Source organism: Lates calcarifer, linkage group LG21 (assembly GCF_001640805.2).
Source record: "Lates calcarifer isolate ASB-BC8 linkage group LG21, TLL_Latcal_v3, whole genome shotgun sequence".
Taxonomy (NCBI): domain Eukaryota; kingdom Metazoa; phylum Chordata; class Actinopteri; family Centropomidae; genus Lates; species Lates calcarifer.
The window spans coordinates 7105180-7127099 of NC_066853.1; the positions used below are offsets into that span (position 1 = coordinate 7105180).

The 21920-nt window shown below is 39.4% G+C and overlaps 1 protein-coding gene across 1 annotated transcript; it reads left to right on the forward strand.

Moving 5' to 3' along the window:
* The first annotated feature begins 4099 nt into the window (after positions 1 to 4099).
* scn4ba (sodium channel, voltage-gated, type IV, beta a) lies at positions 4100 to 21520 on the forward strand. Its single transcript, XM_018681149.2, has 5 exons — positions 4100 to 4988; positions 12697 to 12860; positions 13008 to 13227; positions 13435 to 13564; positions 14766 to 21520. The coding sequence occupies exons 1-5, from the start codon at positions 4895 to 4897 to the stop codon at positions 14857 to 14859; spliced, it is 702 nt and encodes a 233-aa protein (XP_018536665.1). The 5' UTR covers positions 4100 to 4894; the 3' UTR covers positions 14860 to 21520.
* The last annotated feature ends 400 nt before the right edge of the window (positions 21521 to 21920 follow it).

Genomic DNA, 21920 nt, shown 5'->3' on the forward strand with positions numbered 1-21920 from the left:
TTCAATATACTACCCGTAGATTCAGTAGTTTTCATACCATATTCAAGAAACAATCATGGAAGTAATTCTTTAACATTTGCTTTCAAAAATCATGACAAAAAAAGTGTATGAAGTCATTGAAACAATAAATAGTAATAGGATACTTAGAAGACAAAAAGGAAAAAGAATAAGAAGATAGAGAAGAAAATAAGAAGAGATACCAAGCAGTTACAGTTCTAATGCGTGCGCACACACAAATGCACAGCCCACAGACTTTGCAATCTTTTTTAACATGTTCGTAGTTAAACTTTTTCTGCACCTAGCCAACGTCTTCCTAAAGTTATGCCAATGTCATGCAAATCATCACCAGTTTCAAAACACCCAGTGCACAACAACACATAATATGAGGCTGCAAGCCTCCAACACAAAATTTCCAAATTTCCAGTTTTATGTCCCACACGGGTTTCATTACAAATCAGGACTGAAGTCTGGTACTTACAGCTCTAACTTCCAAAGCATACATGAATGTGTGTGTGTGTGTGTGTGTGTGTGTGTGTGTGTGTGTGTGTGTAGATGCATGTCCGTGAATCAGTATGTACTGCAGACCAGCTCTTAACTTTAGACAGGACTCACCTTTTGATGGTCCCTGTTCCCCACTGACAGATGGATGGATGGACGGACAGACATAAAAACAACAGGAGCACAAACCGCGGGGACAAAACAGACAGGAAAAAGAGAGGGAAGGGACGCAAAGACAAGAACAGAGAGTTACAAGCACGCGACAACATTTACAAAGAAAAAAGGTAAAACGAGAGTTATTGTTGGAGAAACGAATAAAGACAGATTGACCGGCTCAGAAGAAGAAAAAGAGGAAGGACAGATGTAAAGGAGAGGTAGAGAGAGGCCCACCCCACTTGTCCTCCTCCACTCAGGATGCTTTCTGAAATCTGCTCACTCACCGGCTGGTGCAAAGAGAGAGAGAGAGAGAGAGAGAGAGAGAGAGAGGAGGGAAAGGAAGGGGGAGGGGGGATAGAACAGGTCGAAGTGTAGGGTGAGAGGAAGGTTAATCAGAGTGGGAGGTGAAAGTGGTGGGTGGGAGAAGATAGAGGTATGAGGAGAGAGGAGGAAGGGGCTGAGAGCTCAGAGTCTCTAAGTAGCTGTGTTCGGACCGGCTCAGCTGTGTGGCTTCACTGCAGCATTTCACTGCCTTAGCCGTCCCAGAAACAGATCCTCCACTCACTCCCTCCCTCCGCCTCTCATCTCACCTCCCTCCTTTGCCTCCTGTCATTTCTCCTTTTCTTGTCCGCCCCCCTCTCAACTGCCCCCCCTCTCATCCCCACCTTCTCCACTTCTCCCCTGTCCACTCTTGCCTCCTTTACAAATCCTTTCTTCTCCTTAAACTTCTCTTTTCTCTCACCCTTCCTGATCCCTAACATTCTCCTCTCCTCTCATCAGTGTAATGTCCTCTTTTGCTCCGCCTTCATTCTATACACAGCATCCAAGGTCACCCTGTCCAGAGGCAGGTGTGTGTGTGTGTGCGTGTGCATGTGCTCACATAGGACTAGGTATTGCTGTGCATATGTAAAGATGCATGTATGTACATATCCGTATATGTTTGCATCTCATTCTCCCCCTCTGTCATATACATATGTGTATTTACCTCTAGTATCTATCTTCTTTATCTCTATGTAGCTTGCTGCATTAAGGTACAGCATGTATCTCACTATCTATCACCACCCCCCACACATACTTGAACTTGGAAATGACACCAAATGCCAAGAGACAGATCACCTGACAACATGTGGATGTATGTGTGTGTATGATTCACGGAGGTCAATCATCCATCATGTCAGTATGGATAGTTACAGAGGGAAAAAGAAAAAAAATGCAGGAAATTATAGTTCATACATCAAATGCATTCTGTTATTATAAGAATAGATTATACTGTTCATTGAGAAAACACAATAATAACTGTATGGCTGTGAGATAACCACAGAATAAGCTACAACCCACAATGTGCCAAAACTCCAGGGAGCGTAAAGTGATGCCAAAACATCACACGTATCTGTGGTGCCAAGTCATCACAGAAATCACAAAAAACGTGTTGTGAGATGCCAAGTCATCACAGAAATGTGTAGTGTCAGTTTAGAAAGGCAATCACTGTAGGTGTTGTAGCAAAAAGAAACACTGGAATACATGCCAAAGTAGCATTTATACATTTTTTTCTTTCACTGAATAGGATGGAATAGAATAAAATAGAATAGAGCCATACATATATAGCCACGCAAGAGAAATAAAAAAAACAAAATAAGACAGAATAAAAACTTTATAGCAGGAAGGTACAGCAGGGCCGAATTTATGTATAGTTGTTAACCCAGGAGAGGATTCAAGTGGTCCAGTACTTGTTGGTGTTTGTACCAGCAACACAAAAAACATTTTTAAACACGCTCTAGCATCTCATTGCTCTGTGCCTGCAGCCAGACAAGCAGGACAAAGTGGCAATGTAGTGGGTGGGCTGAATCTGAAATGATTGTGGTGACTTCGTGTAGGACTACTCTGATGCATGAATACATTTCTGTGAGATGTGGACAGGCCAAGAGTTTAGGTTCAATTATATTCCACAGTATAGTAGGTGGTGGTGAGACTGCACTTGGAGTGTTATCGGTTCACAGATGATGAGGAGTCCCATTTTCTGAGCCTGTGTATGTCTAATGTTGATCAAAAGTAAGGTTATCTACCAATGTCCAACAAGGTATCTGAACTCTTTCATCTATTTAACAGTAACCTCACTGAAGGTTATCAGGGAACATAGAGGCTGGTACACCTTGAAATGAAGTGCACGCAAAAATCCCTTGCTTTTTATATTAAGTTTTACTTGTGCTTTCAACACTGAGTGGAATGGGAAGTTATATTGGGTATACAGAAATGGGATTCTGGTGTGACCCTGTGTGGCTAAGGTATTGGTGATGACACTCTTAACGAGTTGGTCGATTGGTGAGGAAGTCATGAATCCTGTGAACGAGGTCAGGCTGCACATTCAGGCTGTGGACTTTGGTTATCCTTCACTGCCACAGAGCTGTGTTGAAGGTTGAGCTGAGATTGATGACAGGTGTGCTATGATTGTGTAATGTCCCGACAGTGCTATGTTTTGTAACGCAGCGTGAAGGACAAATTACTGCTCCTATGTGACTTGCAGGCAAACTGTAAGGCATTTAAACTAGAGCCAATTTCTTAAGGGGAATCTAAGTCACAGGTCAGCACATTGTATAGATTCTATGAAAAGATGATGTAGGACAGGCTGAGCTTCAATTGTCTGGGCCCTGTGCCCTGTTTGGCTTGCACCTACGGAGCTTCAGAGAGAACTCATGCTCTAAGAAGGAACACAGGGTAGCAAAGTCTGTAGTATCAAAATGGAATCAAGTTGTGAGACAATATATGAAAGTAACAGCTGGTTGCTAGAAACTTAAGCTGCAGCCACAGTTGCTGGGTTTTAGTCAGTTGTACCATGCAAATCATGCTGACATTCCAATTGTTCTACAAAAGGTCTTATGCCAAACACAATGTAAAAATTTGGCCAAAGCCCTATATACATGCATACTACAGACACAGCAGTTTACAAAAGTGCTTACTAAACAATTCAGATGAAAATAAAATAAGCCCTGTGTAAGGTTAACACAAGGATTAGTATTACAGTAGCATTTTCTATAACTCGACAGTGTATCCTTTAATTAAAATAAGCTCCTTCAAACACATGGTTCTACTGCACAACTGAAGAGGGAAAAAGGAAAGAGCTAAGACACAAGTCAATTGATTGATAACTTTACAGTGGACAAGATCAGATCTTGCAAATGCATGAGCCTACCAACACAGAGGTATGGTAGAAGCATGATATGGGAGCAGCAAGAAAGTGGAGCCAGGAGTAAAGGATGCAGTAAAGACAGGGGCATGTGGTATGGGTGAAGCACCCAGCCCATGTCCGACTCGGAGACCCTCTCGAGTAAGGCTGACTCAGCCTTACTGCGCTGGATGCATATGTGTGTGAGTGTGCGTGCGTGTGTCAGCAGTTATCACCCCCCCTTCCCCTCCCCTCCCCTCTCCCACTCCACTCTATCCCCTCCTCTCTCCCACTCTCTCTTCACCTCTACCTCTGCAGTCCCTCTCTCGCTCATTCCACCCTGTGCCGGCTGGGGAGACACGCGCTTTCTGCTTTTCTGCCTGGCTGCTGGCTCTGCTCCAGCATCTCTCTGTGCCTCTTGTGTGCTCTTCTCCCTCCCTTCAGCCTATGTCTCCCCCTGTGGGGCTTGTTGGCCAGCCTGCTTCCCTGGCTGTTGCTGCTGCTGCTGGAGCAGTGGAGCCGTTTGACACTACGCTGCTACGCCGCTATTGCTCTGCCTCACTTCTCCTCTCTGCCTTTCGCCTCACACTCTGCTTTGCTGGATAATCACCACTGAGTCTACCAGAGACAGCGACAGAGAACAGGAAGGGAGGGAGGCAGAGAGAGAGACAGCCTGCACTCTTCATTCAACTGCTGCATTCTTCAGTCTGTCTTTTCCTCTGCTTTCCTGGGCTGCTGGAGTGTAGTGCTGGGAACAACTGGACGGAAGAGAGCTCCCTGAAGGAATTTATCCTCCTCTCTTTGCGCTTCCTCCCTCTGTTCATTCCTGGGACAGAGTGCAGAAGAGGAGAGAAGAGGGAGGGACTGGGAGCAGGACTTCAGACTGCCTCCTTCAGCTGCACGGCTCAGTGTCCCACCTTGTTTCAGAGACACATGAGAGAAACACACACAGACACAGGAATATTTGCATAGATTAGACACAACTTAGGCTAACCAGACTAGCAGACAGGGGGGACAGATTGATAAACACACACACACACACAGACAAGACTACAGACAGACAGACAGACAGGGGGTGTCATGGCGTCAGTGGACAGCGCTGGTTCGAGTGTCTCTGGTAGGCTGAGATCGGGGGATCTACTTCATGCTGGTCTGGCAGTTGCACTGCTGCTCGGTGAGTTATACTTCTCTCTATACCTTTGGCTGTCCTGTTATTCCTCACTCTCCCACTATATCTCTACATTACACAGAACATTGTACTTCTATTCCTTTGTAAAATGCTCCATGCCCGTGGTTGAGTTAATCCCTCTAATTGTCTAAACTTGTTTCTACGCCCTCTTCACCTTCCTCTCCTTTTTCTCCCTTTGTTTTCTGTGTTTTTAATGCCAGTGTGGGTGGGTGGTCCACAGCTGTCACAGTAAATCCATACCTTTTTTCGTAACTCTACACAAACATCTGCTTCAGCTCTCCTGCCTCATCATTCTCTTTCTACACCTGAAGGCTAAAATGTATGTTGATGTCACAACTGATGTTTACTTGTTGCTGTAAAAAGGGCATCAAGGTCAATATCATCCAACCCTCAGCCAATCTGAACTTGGACATGTTAAATATCTGTTTGCTTAGCTAGAGGAGTGACTCTTTATGGACGTGCGTACTTAATCAGGTGCCAGTTGCAAGAGAAAGACAAGTAAAAGGGAAAGAATCAAATACAAACAAACTTTTGGTTCAAGGGTGCATAAAAACATATTTGCTATAGCTACAGTCCATATATGTGTTTGTGCGTATGTGTGGTTGTAGTATTACTGGTAGTGACGTAGTGGTGCAGTGGTGATCTGTGCTTTTGCTCACACACTCCCTGATTTTGTTGTAGTGCCCAATAGTGCCCCCACAAATTTCCTCCTTGGGCTCAGCTGTTTTGAAACTCAACACAGTCACAAAAAAAGATCAATGGGTGCATGTGGGAACCTTGATTTCAGTGCCATCCTTAGGTGAACTATATGGCATTATAATATTTTGGTGATAGTTTAACCTGAAATTAAACAAAATAGGTTTTAGCTCTTTCATTTCTTTTTCTCCTCACCACAAACATGTTGCTGTTACCAGTAAAATTCACAGTTACATTGTCCAACCAAGGCATTAAGGAAAAGGTCATACTCCACATCAAAGCAAATGACTTTAGCTGGATAAATCTCTTAGTATTGCACTTTGGTCAAGGTAATGCCTGAATAAAAGACCACTAAGCTTTTTCAAGACTAACTCCCACCACAGCATTATTTGTCACAATGGCCTCTGTAAGACAAATCTGGCCACAGCTTATCACACACTAAATGCTTGTACATACAACTGTCATGATGAAAAACCTGTTTGCTTTTTAAGGATTGAATGTTAACTTTACAGTAAAACATTTATTCAACAAAGACAGAAAAACATATAAAATGTAGGCATCAGGTCAGGTTTCAAGTGTTGAAAAAGAGCAAAATCCAACACCCTCTCGTCATTTTCCATGTCATTTTACTGGTAACATTTTGACATAATGCTTTATTAAGGATGGGTAAAAATCACTGTGCTGAAATGTCAGTTGAGTTCAGTTGATCATGTTGTGAGATTGGCTACTGAGTGCAACTTTAGACCATGCTGACCTCATATTATAAGCAGTATAAGCTGTCTTTAATGGAAAACTATTAAGGAGGTATGCATCCAAGAAGATGTATGAGAAATTCAAAGGTCAAATGGCCAGTTCAGAATATTAACTCTGATCAACACAAGACCAAATTGACAGTAGGAATAAATAATCTAAATCCCCCAGAATGAAAATGAGTTCCCTCTATCCAATAATGCCTCATTTCTGCATTGAACATTTGACTGTTACTGTTGCTACAAGGTCTGGTAAATTCTGATGCATTTGATCCAGCTTAGGCAAGTTAATGCAATCTCATTTCAGAGGTAAAATGACCATCAAGCCATATAGTAACATGGGCTAAATTTAATTTTAAGCCGTACTGGCCAAATGAGGGCTTGTAGGACCAATGTAGAGCTTTAGATCTGAAACTTTTGATCTAAAAACAATTCAGGCCTCAGTGTTAGTAATTGTGATCCCTGTCTCACTGTTAATCAGTTATCATCACTCGCTCATTTTTCATCTTCTAAAGACCTTTGACTGAACAATTGCTGAGGGCCATGAAAAACTCTATGGCAGCCATCTTGGGGTGTCAGCCAGTTTATCCCTGCTGTCAATCCCCATCTCATTTGTGGCAACACTATCAGTCTCCACTCCCCAACATCATAGTGCTTAACATCAGTCTGCTTTTCATCTGTATTCTGCAATGTTCTATATTCTGTTTGACGGCATATGGTTATTTATCTGGATATACACCTTAAACATCTGTTGAAATTTTATGCCTGCATAGAAACACACAGCTGTTTCTCTTCTTGAATTTTTATTCTTATTCTGTTTTCCCTAGACACCGATAATCTTTGCCAAAACACTGCAGCAATCTCTCTCAACAGACCCTTTGGCAACAGAAATGAAGCCAGGGAAAACATGAGTGAAACAAAGCCCCACTGGAAGCCAGATGTGGAATGAAAGGAAAATACACAGGAAATGGGAGGATACTTATTTATTACTAGATCTTTCGCCTTTTAAACTACTCAACAATAAACTCCTCATTCTAATAATTTATCAGAGATATGATACATGTATGTGAAACATGACAGTAACTTGCTGTCAGGTCCACCTCATCCAAAGAACAACCTTGGAACTATATTATTTATCCTCCAAGGGTCAGTCCTTACTTGCATTAGACATGTAGAGATGTCATTGATATTACAAGCCCTCATTATAACAGATCCTCCACTGAAAACAAAAGATCTGAGATATGCAAACACACAGAACTGTCACTTCAACCCTGACATTACACTACTTTAGTCTTCTCCACTTTCACAAGCCTCAATCTATGGTACCATATGTTAACAGCAGACAAAGTAGGAGTTGTGGTGCAACAAGCAATGAGACAAACAGATGCAGAGCGTAATTTGTTATAACTCAGTAGTTACTAGTAATATTTTGTCAGTAGTTGGCATGTAAATGTGGTAATTATACCACATGCTGCCATGCTTGTTTGTGTGGCTATCGTATTATGTAAGCCTCTATCCGTATGTGTAGGTGCAGTGTAAATGTGACCCCACCCTCTTCACCAACACCATCAGCTCTGTTGATTGAGTTACTTAGCTGCTGTTGTAATTCTCTGCCCTATACTGTCAAACATTCACCTCGGAGAGGACATCTCACTTCCCTTACCTCTCTCTATCCCTCCCTCTGTTCTTCCCTAGTGAGCCCCCTCCATCACTTCCCACACACTGTACCTCCTCCATTACCCCTGCTCCCCCATTCATCTCTCTTCTATTCTCCTCCCCCCTTCTCCTACACCCTTCCCATCACCCCTCCTTCTCTCTCTCTCTCTCTCGCTCTCTCTCTCACTCTCACTCTGTCTTTTTTTCTCTTGTAGAGGTAATAGTGTCCTCGGTCAGTTCTCTATGGGTTCAACTCAGAAATACATTAACCCTTCAATCTCTGGCCTACTTAAAGAAACAACTCACCTTGACAGTCAGCCAAGGACACACACACACACACACACAAACACACACACACACACACACACACACACACACACATTTGCCTTTCCTCCCATCAGTGATTCAGATATTGATGTTTCCCAAATGGGACAAAGAGATATTTGATAGTGGTGCTAAAAATATTGGACATTCCAGCGTATTACTCATGTACACACACAAACACATACAAGTGTACGAGTAGTACAGGCATACAATATATACTGCATGAACAGTTCACACGCACATAACCACACAGATACAAAGACAATCATGCCTATATAACTAGCATAACACTTTACTAGCGTATGTGAATCTGTCTGTTTTGTCAGGATAATCCGTAAAGATTGAAGAAGACTGGAGAAGAGGAAGGGGGCGAAGAGAAAAAAGATAGTAGAGAGGTGTGAAATGAGGGAGGTGTGAAATCTATTTTGGGGGGGGGGGCTCTTCTCAGATATGTAAAAGATCATCATGCTTCCCAGCATGCGTAAGCCATTTAGAAGGGAGATTCTCCCTTCTAAATGGCACTTCCAAACCTTGCTCACTGGCATTCTGCCAGTAATTATGGATAGAGGGCAAAAGATAATTCATTATTGTACTTAGCTCAGAGTTTAAAAGGCAGTCAGAGGATTCCAACCAGCAGCCAGTGACAGGAAACATTTCAACCCCCTGAGCTGTCATTGATTCCTCCACTGCCCACACACACACACACACACACACACACACACACACAAAAACACAAACATACACAGACACGCTCCTAACATCTCTCCTTATTTAGTCGTAGGGTCCCTGAGGAACAAGTTCTGAGAGCAAGTATAAGACAGAAAGATTGAGAAAAAAGGAGGAAGAGAGCGAAAAGTGCCCAGTGCTGCAAAAAAAAGAATAGTGAGAGCCCATTAAAACAGAGTAAAACCAGACACAGAAAAGAAAGAACAAGCAGAACCCAAAAGGCCTGAGCTGCTACTGAAAGTAGAGGAGACAAGTCAAGATGACTACAGAGGCGAGGTAAAAATATCAGACTTTAGAAGACAAGAGGAAGGGTTGAGACTGAGAAGATGTGTGAGCAAATTCAGAAAACTGAAGAAAGAAAAAGTACAGCCAAACACACTGATACACCCTTACTCTTCACACAGCATTCAGAGATTTAACGCTTTACTGCCACATCAACTTGACAGTTACTAGAAAACAGCTTTATGTTTTATGCACACGTTTTTTCTTAGACTATGATACTTCACAGAGCCTTTCGGTTATTTAGAAATGTGAATAGAATCCACGCACAAGTGTTTTCTCTGTTAATCACCACATCATCAACTGGTGAATCAGCAGTGAGTTTGGTGAACAAGCCAGGACTGCATTCACATATTTGGATTTACAGATTTGCATTTGAAATGAAGGAGAAAGGAAGAGGGAGCAACAGTAATGATACAAGTTCTCTACCATTTGCTTGTTAACAATCACACCATATTTATCGTCATCACCCCATGATCGATCAAGACTTTTATGTTGATAGAACAGCGCGCTAAGTTTTTAAACTAGCTCAGTGGGCTCAGTGTCACTCCAAGACATGGGCTCCATGGTTTAGGTCCCAACTCGCAACCATTTTAATTTTTATATATGCATTTTTATTATCCACATTTGCCCTTGGTAATGAGCAATATAACCTCAATTTGCCTATTTTAGACTATCAAATAAAATGGCCAAAAAGAAACCCATGTTCAAATTGAATAACCCTAGCTGATTACAGTGTGTCACCTAATTTGCAACAGTAAACAGTGATTTAATCCAAACTGACCAGATGGATTCCACTGTGTCAGTGTTTTGCTAATACTGATATCTTCACAGAACCAGAAAGCAGGTGGTACAAAATTCTGATATAGATGTAAGTCCTTCTCAAACACATAGGCATACATGCACTCTAACGCTGTTTGCACCATGTCCAAGTGCAATGTGATCCTGAGCAGGTCAGTGTGGAGGAGCACATTTATAAATAGGCCCCAAGTGTGTGTGAGACACCAGAGCAACAATCTGGGAATTACAGCAGCTGTCACTGCAAAACTAACATAACTCACCCAGCAAGACCAAATACCAATACAAGATGAGCTGTCTGTTTTGGAAATGAAAGACGTACTAAGTGTTTTCTGCTTTGCATAACAATATCACAGGACGGTAATAATAATAATAAACTAGATTTATGTTTTGTTTTGATTTAAGAGCATTTCTGTCTTGCTGTCCATGGGCAACTTTCATTTAAAATGGATTAGTTAGTGTTGGCTTGTTTGTCATTCTCAGTCAGTCATCAGTTACCCAAGTCTTATACACAGTCTCATCACCTTGCTCAGTGTGCAGAAAGGAATAGTGAATGCACTCACATAGATCAATAAATAGCAAAGATTTACCAGAGGTGTGGGAGTGAAACCAAGTCAAATGACTCAGAAATTTGATGACTTCAGAAAATAAATAAATAAATAAAGCAAGCGTCCACTATCTCTCTCAAGTTGTTCAAGTTGTGACCAGTAGAGGGCAGAAACTCATGTTTCTAGCATTGAGTGTATAATATTTACAGTTGGTGATTACCCCCCACCCCCACACACAAAATCCAGTGACATCGTGTCCTCAGCAAAGTTTTCCACATTTTCCCTCTGCTTGACCAGTCTTCGACAATCACTGGCAGTGTGCACAGTACAAAAGGGCATGAGCTGGCAGGGGGAAGTGAACTAGTCTAATAGGACTGTTGTTTGGCTCTGAATGAGATACTTGGTTTCCTGGAAGCACAATAAAAAATGAGGTCATCATATTTTGCATAAGTAGAGAGGCTCTGTGCTCTCCCCAAAACCCACAGAAGAAGAAACTTAACTGGTGCCAGCAGCATCAGAGTCAGAGTAGGAAACAACCTGTTTTGCTGCATGAAGTGGAGATTTTAAAAGGAAGAACCATCAACTGTCAGCTTGAGCTTCTTAATTTTAGTGGCACTGGATTTGTTTTGTCATGAAAACAGCATACATTTGATTTTATTGACTCTTTATAACTCTCAGCTTTTGTTTTGTACTTATACTCAACTGCCTCTGGGCTATCTGCAGTATGTATAACTATGAAACAAGTCTGGAAAAGTAATAAATACAGCTTCAGTAGAGTATTCATGGTTTACGTAAATTCAATGTATACTGTTGAGATTTTGAAATTGCATTCAATTTTAGATTCTATTTGATATTTTCTCTTCAGGGGGGGGGGGAAGTTTGATATGGGCCACTTTTACCTGCAGTCTGAGAGCAGCCTCACAGTAATAAGAGATAAGTGGGCAGCAGAATAAACATTTCTGACCATGACAGAAGAATGAGACATTCCTAGCTTTTCTCTTTTGTTATAATGCTGCAAATATGCCGACGCCATTGATCAGATGAATGTGTTTCATTATTCAGAGGCCACAGCAAATCACACTATTGTGTACATAGCCAAAAAACATGGTCTGGTATAAAATACATTTTTGCTTAATTATTCATTATATAAGCTTTGGAGAAAAGGGACAGTCAATTTTCAAAACGCATAGAAATCTTGCAAAGACGGCAACATCATCAGCCATGAAATGAGTTTGTTTCAACTCAAGAAATTCAAACATCAATGTCATTTTGAAAATCCAAAACAACTGATGACATCATGTCTTATTTAGTTAATATCATACAGTACTTGAAATTATATCATGCAGTTGTATTGACCCCTCTCCACAATCACTGGTGCTGTGTAATTACTGTGACACTGTACAAAAGCACACAAGTTAGGGGGAAGTGAACTATTCTAACAGAAGTGTTGTTTGACTTAGAATGAGAGGCTGGGTTTCCTGTTAGCAGAGTAAAACCTTTCCCCGACCTCAAACTAGAAGAAACTTAACTTGTGCCAGCAGCATCAGAGTCAGAGTATGAAACAACCTGTTACGTTGCATCGAGTGGAGATTTTAAATAAATTCTGTAACATTTGATTTGTTTTTAAAACAGCATACATTTGATTTCATGCAACACTGATGGCAACAAAATCATCCGTTAATGGCAACTCTGTCACTTACCAAGACTTCAGTGTCTCTAACTTTTAAAAACAGATACAAATATGGTAAAGATGGCTACATCATCGGCCATAAACTGAATTTGAACACTGAAGTCATTAAGGAAATCCAAAAAACTGATACCATCATCTCTTATTTAGTTTAAATTATATTTTTAAATAAATGGATATATAGCTGAGGTGTTTATTGTGTTCACCATTTCCTTTCTTTATTGGTTCAGGTGTATGGAGTGTTGGTGGACTAGAGGTTTCAACAGGTAAAGTGTCTTCAATTGAAGCAATGAATGGCTCCACAGTTCTGCTGCCCTGCACCTACTCCTCCTGTATCGGCATCAAAAATCTCTACTTCAACTGGCACTATAATGACAATGGGACCATGTTTAAGGTATGCACATGTACACACATGCTCTCTCTCACACACACACACACACACACACTTAATAAACAATGTGGATGAACTTTGAATTCATTTTAGCACTGAAATAATTAGTCCTAACAACCTGTCCCTGTATGTACAAATGTGTGCCTGTAGTTATGTGAAGCGGCGATCCCTATGGAGGGTGTGGAGCCCAGAGTCAATGTGTACCATGAACGTGTGGAGTTTGTCGGCTCCTCAAAGAGCAACAACATCTCCATCCTGCTGTGGAACATCACCTTTGAAGATCAAGGAGACTATATCTGTTTCGCCAGAAACCCAAAAGAGAAGAACCGCAACCACAGTGCTACCTTCACTCTTATAGTGGTGGACCAAAGTATGTGACAAACACACACACCTATATACACTGGCACACAAAATGACAACTTTATCTATCTCAAGATTATGATGGTGCTTATGCCCTTAGACAGACAAAGAAGCTTGTTGTTTCTACTGCTAGTGTCTTATCTCACTTTTCTTAACTCTGTCTCTGCATTGTTTACATCACCTCCCTGTCCATCTTTCCGTCTCTTCCTCTTTTCAGTGAAGGAGGTTGACAATACTTTGACAGTCATCATTGTTTCAGTGCTGGGTGGAGTCATTGGCTTAGTTATCATTGTCATGGTGATAAAGGCCTTGGTTGTCCACTTCCTGCTGAAGGATGACGAAAAGAAGTGAGTAAATCACTTACTATGGTAATAAGGACATCAAGGGTAAATTAAGAAAAGTATTGAATATACTTGATTATAGATGGTAACAGGCTACTGGCTTCCTGTATATGGTAATCCATTACTTTATTGTTTTTTTCATTTCGGAAATGGTGATAATTTAATGTCTTTACCTGTGTTTCTATGTAGACTAACTGAACTGATGACAGTAATTAAGTTAGACTGACACTAGACAGTGTGGACTGCAATAATGCCACTATTAAACTATAATATGACTATTATAGAAAACAATCGTTTTTAAAGCTGTATGCATGGGTTGGTTATAAAATAAGTACACTCATGGTTGCACTTATATTCTATGAAGCATTGCTCAAATAATGACTAAAATAGGACCCTTCACATTTTGTTACATCGGTTCCCTTCCTGTTTTAAACCTCAAACTCTTCTGTCTGTCACATTGTGACATTGACTATTAACGTATACAGAAACTCTGTGCCTTAAGCTGTTATTTTATGAGATTGTGTGCATAAACTCAGACATTGTCAAGCAGTTGCTACAAGTACTGCAAGTGCTATGAAAACTCTCAATGCAAAACAGATCAATGAAGAGTTTAAAATGATCATCAATAATGTGACAAGAAACAGAATAATCTAAATGTCTTGATTTGTCTTGATGGGTATTTCAGATTTAAAATGACAACTTAATTGGGTTAATATGAGACTGTTGTTTTAAAAAAGGGGCATTAGCCACTACTTAACAATAAATGTGACAAGTAGTAACTCACATAGCTGCAGGCCAATCAATGAAATAATGTTGAGCTAAAATAGACAGAAAAAAGAGAAATGGTAGTACTGTTGAGTTGCAAAGCATAAACTACATCTAATAATTAAATATTATACATATCTATTATAGGATACATTTACACAAAATGTTATTAATAATGGTGAGAATTGCAAGAAGCATCAAGTTCTCAGGCTTTACATGAGTTTTGGGCTTTCAGTTAACTTCTTTGACATGTTTTTCAATAAAACCTTAATTACATATTTCCAATTTGTGTCCAACACAAGATTATTATTTGGGGCTATGAGGGTTAAGCTATGTAAAATCCCTGTAGCATATAGCCATAGCTATATATAGCCCTTATCACTCTTATGTTCCTCCTACTCAAGGTGTACATCTTAACCTTTGGTTTCTCTGTCCCCTGTAGTAAAGAGTGCCTGGTGAGCTCCTCAGGGAATGACAATACAGAAAATGGACTTTCAGGAGCCAAAGCTGACAACAAAGGGACACCAAAGGCATGAGCAAAATGCAAAGTATGTCTGTATGTTTGTATATATGTTAGACAAATGTACACGCTCAGAGAAAATGCTGTTATCAGTGGACTGTTTTATCTTACTAGTGGCTAACTAATACAACATGTAAATGTCTCTTTTAAATCATGCTTGAGATTTGGGAAGTGTGAAATGTGCATAGGCCTGGATCACTCCCTCACTTACATGGCAGCCCATTTGTTACACAGTGTATAGCCTCTGTTATCAAATTCTGCTCTGTATCTTACTGAACCTCACACTTTCTCCACACATCAGCCTCAAGTAGATTTGACATATAACTATTACATTATGTTAGAGGAAGTTATTTTTTTAATGGAACGACTTTGAGGGTTCAACTGCCACTCCAAAATACAATTACCAGTCTCAGTTCACAAGCTACAGTATGTTTGATTCTCCATTTAGAAGTCATGGGGCTAGTGTAATCCACAACTCTGAGTCAAACTTGGACCCAAACACACCTGACCAGTGGGAACACACACACTTTGATATCACAATGAATTGCCATAATCTATAAACTGCCATAATGTCAACTGGAGAACAGCACAAAACTGCTGAAATGCTTTTTTCTAACCCTCACACAACACACATATCCACCAGTAAACACAAACCAGAGGACCATTCATCAAGAAAATCTATTCATTACTTTTTACAGTGTTTACCAGCAGTGTTTGGTCATAACCAAATAAAATACTATAATAGATATAACATAATTAATATACATTTACCTACTTTCTTACTATTCTTGTGATTAACTAGCAGACCATATGCTGGTTTTCTAGAGGTCTTTAAAGCTATTTTTCCTGACCATTTTGTCCTGATCTAACCATTGACCCTAATCTCTGCCATGCCAGCCTGAACTTTAACGTTCATGTTTACTGCTGGGCCCAGGTTTGACACACTGTTGGGGTGTGCCTGGTTCATTAATACGGACAGCACATTTTGATCAGCTGCTGGCTAGCTGAGTCTGACAACTGGGCTTTCTTTAGTGACTTGAGGATCCAGTTCTGCACAGGTTTTATTGTTTTGCTTTAGACGAAACACAGGTGCCTGTTCTGCTTCTGCTCCCCCTGCTGGTGGGAGGATAAAAACACAGAAAATGTATTTAAAAAAAAAAAACAACCAACCCTCACCCTCACCCTCATCAAAGACAATCCCCAGACTATCCAGCTCCCTATAGAAAGGAATGAACTTAATCATGCTGCTTCTGACTAATAACCAATGCATTTTTAGCATGTGCGCATTTTATATAATGTCATATAAGTATATGTTGTCTAGTATCACAGTACAGGAACATTTCTGTGTGTCTCTGTATGGTCCCATTTAACCCTTCACATCAACCTCAACTGACTGAAGCTCTGTCAATGCCCAATAAGCACCTCCAAAAACACTGCTACAACTACTCTTACCCCTTTAACCAGGTCAGGGTGATTGAACGGTGACTTCTTTTAGAATAATGGCCCACAGGTATTTGTGGCGAAGTGTCTCTAAATTTTAGTTATAAAAATGAAACACTGCTAAAAAAAGTTTGAGATGTTGGCATTATCCTCAATGGCACGTCAGTGGGATATAGTGTAAGTGGGGAGAGCAACATACGTATGCAGTTCTCCAGATACCAATTTACTTTCCACACATATAGGCAGACTCTTAACTGACCACCCTCCAAAGCAAACTCGCTCAGTTAACTGTTATAAAACACTTTAACAATACAGTACACATCTTTAATTATGCTGAAGAGTCCAAACAAGTTTATTGATACAGCCTCAGTAATACAGGTAGCACAGCATTGGAACAGATCACTGAAAAAGAATGTAAAGACTCTGTCAGGGAATATCTGTTAAATATATATGTTGTCCAAAAAGAATATTTTAGTTCATTGCAAAAAGAATATCCAGTGTTTAGTGTTATTATAAAATGAATGTGTGAATATCCCAGTAGGCCAGTAGTTCATTTTTCTGTAATTTTATAACCAGCCAATACTTTCAGTGTTTCACTCAGTTCAGAGTTCAGATTAGCCAACTATTATTTGCTATGACTATATATAAAAATGTAGGGAAATGAAGATTATCAGATGTTTGTTGTGAGATTTTAATAGTACTGGTGTCTTAGTACTTAAAGAATGTTCAAGAGTTTGGTGGGAACTGAGAGTTGTTGGGAGTAAATTAACACAATGAAAATATATATATATATATGTATATATATATACAAATACAAACATATACTAATTTAATTGAATATGCTTAAACATTTTAATTAACATTTAATAAGTAATCACTTTCTGTTTTAGAAAAACAGAAAAAGTCAACAAAGTCTTACTTCTCTACTTCACCCTATGATAAGTCAACAGAGATTAACTCAGTGCTAAGATGCCCGTTGGAAACTAGAGCCCCTCTACGCGACTGAGTATGAGAGGTCACTTCTGTCAAGCTGGCAGTCATGACCTGCCACACCCGCGTACATAGCTTGAATAGCTATGACAGCTGAAAGCTGCTCACACACACACACACACATGCACATACATCACACGCCTACAAATGTACTCACATACTAAGAGCCACTTTGATACCAGAGAGTAGTACACTGGCCTTGCATACAAACAATACAGCACTTTACCACTGTTCAGAGTGGCTGCACAAAACAGGAAATCATGGGAAAGACTTCACAGTCATTGTTCTTTTTTTAATATACAGTATTACAAGATTTAACAAAAAACGTTTCATTTTTCACATTGTGATTGTCATGTTTGATTGAGCACTCTGACAACTGCATTGTGTAAAAATGTTTTTTAGCACTGTCTGACTACATGTTGTCTCACGGGAACAGAGCTCTATGGCAAGATTTATCTTATTTTTCTAGTCGTTCACTTCTGTCAGCCTGCTGCTCTCTAATACTAGAGTGCATTTCCCTTCTTGCTTTCAATGGAAGCAATAAGACAGACATCAGATTATGCAATAAACCGTTAAAAGGCACTTTATAGATGTGTCTGGACTGGCTGTAATGGCAACTCTGTCTGTCCAAGGCACTGTTCATTGTACAGATGAATCTACACTGTACTAGTGTATCTCAGTTGGACTAATGTATTGGCATGAGGTTCATATATCTACATTAGACAGATTTAACTGCATTGGATCAATCTATATTAGATCCCTTTTACACTTGGCATAAAATTCCCTGAGCAAATGGAAGATAGATCAAGAACAGCTACATCATAAAACGCCTATGACCTCTGCCTTTTTTGACGTAAAACCCATGTCTGCAATGGAATGTTCATACATCCTAATATGAAAATACCTGAGTTTTGTGACCAGAGATTTTTTTTTTTAATCTAACACAAATTATCTGGGAAGTTTATGAAAACACAACAGTCCTAATGTTCTTATGTACATATTGGCTAATATACACCAAGTTGTTTCATGAAACTTGTATTTAGACTGAATTATGTTATAGCATGGTTTAACCATACCACATCACAGCACAGTAAATACAGTGTGATTGCCACCTAGTGGTAAATCCTGCCTATATCAAATTGTCTAAAAAGATCTACAACACATACATGCAGTTACTACACTTTGATTCAGACTATAAAGGCTGCATAATGGAAACACAGTATCAATTACAGCTAAAGCTAATAATAATTTTATGTAACTTAGTGTTACACATCTATATTTAATAGTTTGATAGGTTCCAAAGACCCTGACTGAAATGTGACTTCTATTCACCACCTATAAAATGTCATGCAAAGGAACCAATGCCATGTTTAGTATAACAGAGACAATTGTTGCAACCATGCTAAACATAATTATGTTCTCAACACATTTGTTATTTTCTTCTTTGGATTGGGTCATGGGTGGCAATCTAATGCGATGGACTGAGTGGGACTTTTGGTTGTCACAAATAGACGAGAGACGAGAGATATATGAAACATGGAAGAATGCAGTTTAAATTGGAATGCTGCTTAATGGACAATTGAAATACTGTATTTTAATTGGAATTTTATTGCTGAGTATAAATGGGATCAAGGCTGATCTATGTTCATAGAATTGAGGTAGTGACTGATTTGTAATGTACTAGTGTGAGTACTGTAATAGCTGCTAACATTGTAACTGTAACTGTGCAGTGTTAGAAGTGATACGGTATCCTTGTTGTGTTGTAAAACTGTGAATGTTATGGATATAAGGAAGCACTACACACACACACACACACATATTTGCTTCCTCATATAACCAGTCATGTGCAATTCCCTCTGTAAGAGGGTATATATGCACATCCAAAGTCTTCCTGTAGGGAAAAGCAATACTGTGGAGGTGATCTGTCTGTTGTGTGTACTTTTCTTCCCCCATACCTTTAACCCAGACAAAGCATAACAAGTAGGTGGTTTCATGTAGGGATTGTGATGCATAACATGTATATCTGTGGCCACAGTTCACATTGTTTGGTCCCCCCTTTTATTTCTGTGATCCCTGATTTTTATGTTTCCTGGAGTGAAGCCCATTACCCTGCCTTACAGTTCCTGGAGATTCTTTCTTATCCCTGACTTATCTCTTTGGATTTATTGTACAAGTAAAACTACTGACATAGGGAAAAACCTCCATATCAAAATCCCCCCAGCAAACCAGACACAGGCACATGAGGAGGGTGTAAGGGTGATGTTCTGTTTTAATGAAGGCCAGGTACAGTACGTGTGTGATAAATAAGATATAATGTTACCTGATTTAATGTATGACTGCGGTCTAGATCTAGTTGTGGAACAGCTGCCTTCATAACCCCATCACATTGCACTACGTTATGAAATCAACAAATGCATTGGCTGTTTTAACATTTCAAAACATGATTTTCGTTTTCTCCTTGGTACATTCTGACCTGCATGACTTTCTACAAGAAATATATGCCCTGATCCTTACATGAGTCTTGATGTCAACCGACTGCTTGCAGTGATTGTTGCGGTACTGAGTCTGCGTTGTACAGTGTGGGATGCTCCTCTGCAGTGGTGCAATACACAGCACAGTAAATACGGTATGACTGCCACCTAGTGGTGAATGCCTAACACATCAAATTATCTTCTCTCTGGCAGAAGTTGATAAGACATGAAAGAAAACATGTGCTTATTGCATTTTGATTCAGACTATAAGCATAATGAAAAAACTGTGTCAGTCACAAATAATGCTAAATTTATAATTTTATTTAACTGAGGGATAAAATCATTGCAACAGTTTTCACAGTTGAAAAAATGTATGATCATAAATATCACTGAAACTGTTGCCAATCGCTTTACATAGCGCTACTACTTAGATTGTTTATAAATACGTAACTTAATCCCTGTGCCCATTTGGCATTTTGTCTGCATTTAATAATGGGTGAGTTGTAATGTATAAGTTTACACAAAATCTCTTAGGAAAAGGATACATGAAACAATTTGTACAAACATGAATCCATCAAATTGCTCCCAGTTGACAGCTATAATGAGCATTTAATAGTTACAGCTAGTCTTAGTGTTAGTATCACATTATTCATGAAAATAGCAAAGTGTTGGGAGTTCTGATTAACCACTATGATTCCTTATAGAGTTAGTATTGCTCTTACTGCCAGAGCGGCTGAAACTCATACTGCCAATCCAAGAGTCTCATGTCTGCTGTTGTTACAACACTATTACAGTGACACAAAACTCACTTTGTATACTTACACTATATAAACATACTGTATTACTGTCTTCCGCTGTATTAATGGCATTTCAGTACTGAATTGTATATGATATTGCTCTACACTACTTATTTGTTTCTAGTGGTTGAAACTCACACTGCCAAGCCAAGAGTCTGACGTCTGTTCTCTGCTTCCCACATTCCACACAGATCAAAATATCAACCACTGATCTAATGTCGGTCTAGTTCAGCAAAAAAAAAAAGAAAAAAAAGTTTTACTAAAATCCTGATCATAGGGGATGATAAATAAATGAGATGAAATACGAGCAATATGTTCTTATTTTGGCACAAAAACGACTTTTTCCATTTTAAGAATTTTGAGTGAACAAAATGAATAGAAATGATTGTTAGCAATCCCAAACTATGATGCATATTGTGATATATTTACAAGCCTGGCAAACTGCCTCCTATAACTCTTGAAACAGATTATCTTATAGACCAAGGCTAGCTAGCTAGAGATTTGAATTATAAGCACAGGCTGACACTGACCTCTCCACATTTCCTCACTGCAGTCATGCATTTTGAACAATTTCAGCAACATTTTTTACACATCCAGCTACTGCAAATGTAATTCTATCTTAATCCAAATAACAAACTCATATCTACACATCTTTATCTTAAGCTATCTAACTCCACTAATGGTTCACAGATGATAGTACTTCATAACAAGTCGAAATCTTGCAGCAACTTCCTATATTTTGCTTACATCAGCACAGTTCATTCAACATACACACACACACACACACACACACACACACCCACACAAAGCAAATCTGTAATCCCAGGATTCCTGGGATCAAACTTTTCTCTGAATGTTCAGCTGTTTGTCTGTGTTTGTGACCATGTTGCTCATGCTCCCTTCATGACTATGCACCTCAAACTTTTGACTTGTTAAAAAAATACATATAGAAAATAAAATGTTGATTGAAATTCCCAGAGTGCTGTTGAGTCTCATTGTGTCTTTATCTAACTTTAGAGAATGTTCCTTCATCGATCCACTTTCAAAGGTGGTATAAAGAATTCAGTCACTTGTGTGAACTGTCAGATATAATTCTCTTTTTGTGTGTGTTATGATGTACATTATGATGTATTGGTAAATACATTCAGCATATTACTGTAAGAAATAAGCTACAGAAACAGGCAAAGAAGGATAGGAATTGGTTCATGTCACTACTATATTGAGTATTAATGAATACTTGTACCATAATGGGACAATAAAGCAAAAATACGATTGTTTTTTTTTTCTTCACACATAGCTTTTAAAGTGAAGTGAGTGAAGTTAGTCTGGTATATTACTTGAATGTTTTTTAATTCCTGAAAAAAAATATTCATTGTAGT

Bases quoted from the DNA above. Each gene is read 5' to 3' on its own strand.
- scn4ba (XM_018681149.2), top strand. From the start codon at position 4,895: ATGGCGTCAGTGGACAGCGCTGGTTCGAGTGTCTCTGGTAGGCTGAGA. The intron at 4,989-12,696 runs GTGAGTTATACT...TTATTGGTTCAG, and splicing joins GGCAGTTGCACTGCTGCTCG to GTGTATGGAGTGTTGGTGGA. The intron at 12,861-13,007 runs GTATGCACATGT...GTGTGCCTGTAG, and splicing joins ACAATGGGACCATGTTTAAG to TTATGTGAAGCGGCGATCCC.